We start from the raw sequence: 9,278 nt of genomic DNA on the forward strand, positions 1-9,278 counted from the left end.
TGCCAACCACCACAGCAGTGAAGAACAAGCTACTATGGGCGCCATGAGGCTGAAGTGAACAACACGAGGATTGTGTGCACAAATGGGCTGACTGGACCCCGCCACCAACTTCCCAACAGAAGGCAAGGGCAGAGAAACCAGCCAGGCCATGCACAAGTTGGGCCAACCCCAACTCGGCCAGAGGTCAGCGCTCCCGGTGACGCCCGCGAGGGGGCGGGTCGGCCGCGTGCCGCGCTTGCGCAGCACAGGGCCCGCGGCGGCCGCCCGGGGCGCTCCCCCGGAACTGCGCCGGCGCTGTGCGCCTGGCGCTAAGGGGCGGACTTCATTGCGCCGCGCACTGGGCTGGGGCAAAACCCGGACGGGATAGGGCGTAGGGCAGCGCGCCGGGGACGTCCTGTCGTCCTTCCCTCGCGCCTGCGCAGTGCTAGCCGGCCGGGGTAGGCTAGGGGCGGGGCGGGGCCAGGTGTTCCCTCTCTGCCTCCTTGTCCCTTAGGGCCGCCGGGACTTCGGGCAGGTCGCCGGCACCATGAAGATCTGGACCTCTGAGCACGTCTTTGAGTGAGTTTGGGGGTGGGCAGGCAGGTGCGGCCAGAGTGCCCTCCGGAAACTTCTAGGCGTTGGGCCTAGTGGCGAGAGCCGAGCCTGGGTCCCACAAGGATCTGGGGGCGCGGAGCCGTCAAGGTCACGATCCCGGCGTGCTCGAGCCGGCCTGGCCCCCTAGCCCGGAGTCACGGGCGTCGCGGGGCACGTGGGCCTGACTGGGCCCCGGTTTCGGGAGAGGCCTCTAGTTGCGACTTCCGGCTCCCCAAAACCCGGTTGGGACGTGGACCCCGCGTCTTGTAGGCTGCCCGGCCATCCTTCCGGTGGCGCTCTTACCTGGAATGTGATTTTCAGGTCATCTCAGCTGCCCCGATCTCGTGGAACCGAAACCCTAAGTTTAGCAACCCCGAGTCTCCCGAGTTTTCGTTGGGAGATGGGGTGTAAATGGTGTCGCCAGGGCCCTGGCACCGACCGGGCCACGTTCGTGGAAATCATCACAAACAAGCAGCTGTATGATTTCCCCCCATAAAGACTGCCCTCCTCTGATCTGTCTGAGCCCTGACTTGAGATGTCCCTTGGCCATAAAACTGCCCTGACCTTCGCTGACCTGCCTGCTGTGGTCCGTTGGTCTTGCCATCAGTGCCACACCGTTTTAATGATTTTGTTTCAGTGTTATATTTTACTTGGATTTTAGCAAGTGTTTCTGAGGGCCTTGTTGAATGAAATGTTGGTGACTCTGACACATCTAAGAGCCCACTATATTCTGGTTACAGTAGATTATTTAGCTTGTATGGAACCTCTTTCCTCCCTAATGTTTTTGCAGTCTTTCAGGAGAGGGGGGACACTGGATTTTGTAGTCTTTTTTAAGTGTATTTATTCGCTACTCAATTTCAGCCCCTAGAACTGATGGTTTCCATCCTATTCTCGCTAGGAAGGCTCCCGAAGTTCTTGATACTTGTCTCCTTAGAATTGTCTTCTCCCTCATCTTCCCTAACCCTCTTCTGGTACCTTTCCCCATGTGCAGCTTGCCTCTTTATGCCTTTTTCTTAATCTTGTCCTTTTCCTTTAAGTGTAGCTGTCCAGTAAGAGTGGGCTGTTGGCCTTCCTGTTATATGTTTTATTGGTAATTCTTAATCCTTTTTCTGTTTTCTCTTTTTTACAGATCTGAGATTTGTTGACAGTTCAGGGACCCTCCTCCCAGAAGCTAGACATTCTCAAGTAAAACTGTCCATAAGCACTGATATGTGCTTCCTCCCCAGAGAGTCTGGGTGATTTGGCCCAGGTCCCAGGGACATACATCTGTGGCACCCACATCTAAACTCAGCTCTGGCCTCTCTTGAACGTCAGTCCTTATGTTCAGGTGTCGGCCAAGCCTATATACCCATACGTCTCCACGGGCACATCACATGCAGCAAAATTGAAGTGTCCATGTGTCCTCTTTCATCTTCCATTCTCCTGCATTTTTGTCTTCAGGAAGTTGGTCCCTAACTGGTTCCTCTGCATCATACCCATCTTTGAATTTCCAACACTTACAAGGAAGCCTTCCAACATGTAGTTGGCGCCCCATTGAGTCCTTCAAAGAACATGAGTTGCCTCACATGTTCCTGGCACTGTTTGGTGGACTGGTTGTTTTGGTAAACAAAGGCTGTCCTGACAGCCTTAGCATGGTGCATCTTGCTTTATGACTAAAGACACTGGGCCGGCCAGTAAGTCGCAGGCAGTTGTGCCCAGTGCACTTGGGAGGTGTGGCTGCCTTTCAGCGTGAGGTCTTTTTCACATAATGTCAGAGTTCGTCTTTAATAGTAATACAGTTAAAGTTAATTCCTGGAAGACTGTTACTCACACAATACGCATCTGTTGTTGTAGTTGAGTCAGTTAAGGTGTTTCATAAGAAGTCAGTCCAAAGTAAGGCAACGTTGATGTTTTCAGCTTGGCATGTAGGGTGGGTTGTTAAGTGCCATTGAGTTGGTTCCCACCCATAGTGACCTTGTATAGGGTTTCTGAGGAGCAGCTGGTTTGCTTGAACCCCCAACCTTGCAGTTCAAATCAACTTTGAAGTCCAGCACATTAACCCACAGCTCCACAGCAGGAGAGAGGGACTAAACTACTAATATTGCGACACCTCCCTGCACCTGTGTGATTATTGTTTTTTTTGAGGGGTGGGGAAGAAATGTGCGTGGAAGTCAGTAAACCATGGTATATGGCTGGGTGAAGACTGGGAAAAGGCTTACCCAATTTTCATTTCAGATAGTTGCCTTGGAAACCATGAGAGTTCTGGGTCCACGTTGCTCTGCTTTGTGAGGAATGGCTAAGTTGATGAAACAACTCCATGTATACGCCGGCATTATTGCAGAGTAAGGCTTGAGATTAAAAACAGACGAGGTTTGCTGCTAAACTACTGTAGGGAGCGAACATGCGATGTTAAAGATGCCGCCCTGGCTGCCCAGCGCTTGGGGAGATGTGGGTGTCAGTGTAAGTGCTCTGAAAAGTGGAAATCAAATAAGGGTTCCCTGTTGTACTGTTTGCAAAGTAAGCGATGTACTGTGATTCCTCAGTCAGTGTGGTTCCATGCCACCTCTCCAGACCTGGTGATCGTCCTGAACGTGAATTGAGGACGTGTGAGCACACAGGTTAGAAGCAGACTCAGGTGGACCGAGTCACCTCACCACTGGCTGTGGTTCACATGGGCTCAGTCATGAACGTTGTGCCCTATAGGAACATCTGTTCACAGAACTGTAGAGTGACTAAACCCTCCAGGTCCTTGACCTTTTTCAGGAAAATACACCACTGGCTGCAAGTGCTCAATGATGTCCTAGCATTTCCAGTTCACATTCACTTGATAAGTAAGCACACTGAGAGGGAAGGTTAGCTACTCATACCTTAGGAGCGCTCTGAAAATGTTAAGATGTCTTCTCGTTAAGTGCCATCAGGTTTTGACTCCTGGTGACTTTATAGGGTTTCTGAGGCTGTAAATATTTGTAGGATTAGAAAGCCTCACCTTTCTCCTGCAAAGTAGCTGGTGGTCTTAAACTACTGACCTTACAGTTCATAGTCCATTGCTTCTCCTACAGAGCCACCGAGCTCATTAAAGTGCCCTAAGGACATGTCATTTTTATTGAAGTGTGTCCTAAGAACACAGTATTTTTTTGAATGGCCTTTTTAAAAAAAACTCACTATCTTCTCATCTTTTTGGTGTTGGGAGAATTGTCTTCCAACAACTCTTTGACAGTTTTCTCTATGGGCTGTTTTGTTTTTGGTTGGTGGTGTCTTCCTGGTCTGGGTTTTATATCACCTGTATGCTAGTCCTCTTGATAGGTCCAACATAATAAGTGTTAGGATTTCTAAAGGTATTTTCTTCTTTTTGCCGATTATTCCGCTAACAGATGAATACTGAGAGATTTGTCTTCAGGCTCACTAATCCAGCCTTCCATTGATTCAGTTCTGCTACTTTGCCCTTTCATTGAATTATCCATTTCTGAAGGCTTAGTATTAATCTTCTGGCTTGCTAACTGCTGTTTTTGTATGGTTTCCAATTTTTTGACACATCTTTTAGTATTTTCCTGAATTCCTCTATATTTTTGCCTGTGTTTTCCTTGTTTACATCTGCAGCTTACTTGATCTTTCTCTCAGCCCACTAAAGGTACCTAAATATTGTTATGAATTCCTTATCAGTTAGTTCCAGTAATATTTCTGGTATTATATTTTCGGACTCTGTTTTGGTCACTGGTTTCTTCATGTGAGCTGAAATGGTCTGTTTTGTTCTGAGCCATTGTGCTCTTGTATTTATATTTAATTGATCGGTTGTGTGTTGGGATCTTCTCAGAACTGCATTGTGCTTGCTGCCATCCTGTGCCTCTCCGGGCCTGTAGGGACAGGCTGCTCCAGGCCAGCCGACCATCACCTCGTTTTCCTCTCTCTCACTGCTCCTGTTCAGCTTCCCCTTCTCGTCAGCACTCAGGTCACCTTGTCCTGTCCTCTGACGTTCAGGGCTCCAGGGTCAGCGTCCTAAGCTGTTGCTCTTTGTCTCCTGTGTCCTGGCTGCTGATGGTCTGCTCAGCACATCTGTGGGCTCTGCCATCGTGCCCTAGAAGTCTTGCTATGGTTTCCCACCCATAGCGACCCTGTATACAACGGAATGCACCACCCTCGCAATTGCTGCTGGGCTTGAGCCCACTGCTGTCTGCACTGTACCAGTCCTTCTTGTTGGTGGGCTCCCTCTTTTTCGCTGGCCCTCCACTTTACCAAGCATGATGTTCTTCTCCAGGGGCTGGTCCCTCCTAACAATATGTCTGAAGTATGAGAGACGAAGTCTGGCCATCTTGGCTTCTAAGAAGCGTTTGAGTTGTACATCTTCCAGCACCCATTTGTTAGTTCTAGCAATCCACAGAACCTGTAATACTCTCCTCCAGCACGAGAACTCAAATGCATCAGTTACAGGGTCTTCCTTAGTCACTGTCCAACTTTCACATGCATATGAGGCTATTGAAAATACCATGGCTTGGGTCAGGTGAACCTTAGTCCTCAAACTGACATCTTTGTTCTTAGACGTTTTGAAGAGGTCTTGTGCAGCAGATTTGGCTAATGTAATGCATCATTTGATTTCTTGACTGCTGTTTCCATGATTGTTAATCGTGGATCCAAGCAGAATAAAACCTTTGAGAATTTCAATTTTTTTCCATTTATCAGGATATTATTTACTGGTTCAGTAATGAGAATTTTAGTGTTCTTTACACTGAGATACAACCTATACTGATCAGCAGATATTTTAAGTTCTCTTCCCTTTCATCAACTAAGGTTGTATCATCTGCATATCACAGGTTATTAATGAGTCTTCCTCCAATCCTGATATTACATTGTTCTTCATATAATCTAGCTTCTTGGATTATTTGCTCATCATACAAACTGAATAGGTATGGTGAAATTATACAACCCTAGCGCCATTCTGTAAGGAGCTCTGGTAGCGTAGTGGTTACGAATCGGGCTGCGAACCTTAAGGCTAGCGGTTGGAAACTACCAGCCGCTCCGCGGGAGAAAGATGAGGCTTTCTACTCCCGTAAAGATTTACACCCTCGGAAACCCTGTACAGGGTCGCTATGGGTCGGACCCGACTCGATGGCACTTAACAACAACAACAACAGCGCCATTCTGTATTCCCGTGTCCAGTTTGAACGATTGCCTCTTGGTCTATGTACAGGTTCCTTCCTCATGAGCACAGTTAAGTGTCCTGGAATATTCATTCTTCACAATGTTGGGAAAGTCTTTGCATTATCAGTAAAGCACAGGTAAACATCTTTCTGGTATTTTCTGCTCCTAGCCAGGATCATCTGCTGTCAGCAATGATACCCCTCAGTCCATAGCCTCGTCTGAATCTAGCTTGAGCCGCGCTGGTAGTTCTCTGTCAGTCTACCTCTGCAGCTGGTTTTGTCCGATGATTCCCACATTCTGTTGGGTCACCTCTCTTTGAATGGGCACAAATACGGATCTCTTCCAATCAATCAGTTGGCCAGGTAGCTGTCTTCCAAATTTCTTGGCATAGATGGGTGCCCTCAGTACTACATCAGTTTGCTTAAAAGATTACAGTATGTATTACATCAGTTCCTGGAAACTTGTTCTTTGCCAGTGCCTTCAGTACACCTTGGATGGACTTCCTCCTTCAGTATCATTAGCTGTTGGTCATATGCTACCTCTTGAGATGGTTGAACATTGACCATTTCTTCTTGGTACAGTGACTATTTTCTTTCCATCTTCTTCTGATGCTTTCTGCATCATTTATTATTTTGCCCAAAGAATCCTTCAACATGGCAAGTCGAGGCTTGAATTTTTGCTTCAGTTCCCTCAGCTTGAGAAATGATGAGCATGTTCTTTCCTTTTGGGTATCTAACTCCAGAAGTCTTAGAGTATCACTGTAAGTACGTTTTAGGAATCAGTGATTACAGAAACAACTTACACATTCAAATGGATAATGGTCAACACGAAATAGTGTTTCAGAAACTACCATATCTAATGGAGTCCTGATGTGGCACTGTGGGCTACTGTGTCAGACAGCAGAGTTGTGTGAACTGCAAGGTCAGTGGTTCAAGCTCACCAGCTGCTCCTTAGAAACCCTATACAGGGTCGCTATGGGTCAGAATCCACTCAACAGCACTTAACAACAATAACTGTATGTAATGCTCAGTAGAGATTTATGATCTCAGAAACACAAGGAGCAGTCTGCCGTCTGCTGTAGGGTTGTTCTGAGTCAAAATCAACTTGATGGCAGTGGTTTTGGTGGGCATAGACATCAATTTTACTTTGTAACCGTGAGCTGCAGAAAAACAGGTGGAAAGTGTAGGCCAGTCCCCCAAACCGCAACTCTTCACTTGGCTGACGTTTCAGAAAGTAATTGTTGTAGGTAAACTACTTGGACTTCAATTGTAAAGATACTTTGATGGGTCATAAACATTGTCTAAGATGTGTGCATATTTATTTTTTAATGTTTGGCTTTTTGGTTTGTGCTGGCAGCCACCCCTGGGAGACGGTCACAACGGCTGCAATGCAGAAATACCCTAACCCGATGAACCCCAGCGTGGTGGGCGTGGATGTCCTACACAGACACGTGGACCCCTCCGGGAAATTGCACAGCCAGCGACTCCTCAGCACCGAGTGGGGCCTGCCCTCAGTTGTGAGATCTGTGAGTACTGCCATGAAGCCACACAGAGGGCTCAAAATCACGCTAGTGTCCGATGGGTTTGTGGGAGCATGGTCACAAGGTCAAGTCTGTATCCGGCCCAGTTGCATTACTGTAAACTTGAGTTCAGAATCTGCAACGTTGTTAACTGTCTTCATGAAGACACTGATAAAAGCTTCTCAAGGAAGCCAGCTAATGTGTAATCGGAAAGGAGCTACTTTTTCTGGCTTTTGTCAGCAATTTGAGACCAGTAATAAGATTTCGAGGTCATGTCTGGTCCTGAGTATTTGCTGACCACCCCCTTGGCCAGTGCTGGGCTGCACACATGAAGGAGAGTGTGTTTTCCGACCTTGCTGTTGCCATGTTCACTCCCTGGCCGGACTCGCCTCCCTGGGAAGCATAGTCCTTAGTGCATGGAGGCGCTCCAGTGAGCTGAATGCCAGCCAGCCGTAAAGTAGCCTGTCCGCTTGCCGTAGTATGGCAGAGACACTGGGTGGGATAATCCACTCAGAAAACAAGTGCACGTGTTGGAGCAGAAGTTCTCTCTGACTGCTTCCTTGGCAGGGACGCAGAACCACATGGGCTCAGATGGGCCTGGGTCCACGCGTCATGCCCTCAGTCACCACCGGGCCGTCTTTCTTTTTCAAGTACGCCACCCCGCACTCTAGTAGGCAGATACTGCCAGGTGCTCTTGGGCTTCCGTCTTTTTGAAAAGCCAGACTCCCCCCAAATCCCTGCTTCACATAGATCAGCTCACCCTGTGGCAGGGCCTGCGTCCAAAGGAGGCTACGTCCTCCTTGTCTCTGGGAAAGGGTTTTGTAGCCAGCAGTCTCCTCTCCTCCATGGGGTCTGAGTACTTCTCACATGGACCTCCTACCTATACGGACCTCCTACCTGTACGGTGTTTCCTCACAGTTTTTTATGAATCAGATTTTTGGTTCAAGACATAACATTTTCACAAAACGTCAACATGAACTATTAATACACTTAGTAGGAGTTCCTTCCTCCTCTGATTATGAATTCTAAATGTTTTGCTTGCCCAGCTTATTGGCACCACAAGAACCAGAACCTACGTGCAAGAACATTCTGTAGTTGATCCTGTAGAGAGAACAATGGAGCTGAAATCAACTAATGTAAGTATGGGCTCCTGTTTGAACTTTGAACTGCTTGTAATATTCTTTTGTCTCTATAGTTGGTTTCTAGGTGAATTGACGACATGCAAAAAAGTGAAGCACCATTCTTCCTACAGCTCTCTATCTGCTAGTGGTCACACAGCCCGCACTTTACTCAGAATGATGTTACAGGTTAGAATTCGGGGTCAGAGATGCTCAGGACACACCACTCCACCTTAAGCCTCAGCCTGCAGGCACTCAGCTTGAGCACCGAGGGTCAGCAAGGCTAGCTCCCCCTCTTAAGTGCCTGGAGGCCCCCACTCTGACTCTTGGTTCTGCTGCTGCCCCTCTGGTGTCACAGCTTTCTGTCCCAGGGTCACGGAGGCTCAGTGTGCAGGGATGGAGGGGTCCAAAGGACACGCTTCACTGCCAGCTCTTCTTCTTTGCTGGTAGTGGGATTCCCCTTCCTACTTCGGAGACGGCTCATTTTATAAACCGAGGCTAGAGTTTTAAGTTTTCACAATGACAGTGAACTCTGCTGACATCCACAGCTGACTCATAGAATCCTGTCAGTATTTTCTGCCATGTCTCTTACTGAGACCCAGCAGGGCAGAAACATTGTTTGGTGGGAAGTTACAGGGGATTGCACTCCGCCACAGCCTGTACGTACGGTTTATCGGCGCTTCCTGGCTGTGTTCTGCTTGTTTCAGCTGCCTCCCCTCCTGCTCCCATGCCCCCCGCTAGTTCTGTGGGACAAAACCCCAGTGAGGCCCACCCAGGCCGTAAGTGTAGTAATAGCACTACTGTACTTTCCTCAAAGTAAGCAGTGAAATTCAGATGGTTTCCTCTAGTAATATCAAAGTGGTTCCTTGTTCCGTTTTTGTCTTGTGTGTATATGTAGCTAGTAAGATTTTGGTTAGGGGGTTTGTATATGTAACTAGTAAGATTTTGGTTAGGGG

At 48.0% G+C, this 9,278-nt stretch overlaps 1 protein-coding gene across 2 annotated transcripts in view; it reads left to right on the plus strand.

Annotated features, from left to right (window-relative positions):
* The first annotated feature begins 526 nt into the window (after positions 1–526).
* Positions 527–9,278, plus strand: part of SLMO2 (slowmo homolog 2 (Drosophila)) — a 10,720-nt gene continuing 1,968 nt past the window's right edge. The window contains exons 1-3 of one of the 2 annotated variants that reach the window (XM_006837701.1): positions 527–558; positions 7,042–7,210; positions 8,251–8,340. In XM_006837701.1, coding sequence (XP_006837765.1) covers positions 527–558; positions 7,042–7,210; positions 8,251–8,340 — 291 coding nt within the window. The remainder of the gene's footprint in view (positions 559–7,041; positions 7,211–8,250; positions 8,341–9,278) is intronic. The other variant, XM_006837703.1, reaches the window with a different exon arrangement.

The sequence above is a fragment of the Chrysochloris asiatica genome, unplaced genomic scaffold (genome assembly GCF_000296735.1).
Source record: "Chrysochloris asiatica unplaced genomic scaffold, ChrAsi1.0 scaffold00023, whole genome shotgun sequence".
NCBI classification, from domain to species: Eukaryota; Metazoa; Chordata; class Mammalia; order Afrosoricida; family Chrysochloridae; genus Chrysochloris; species Chrysochloris asiatica.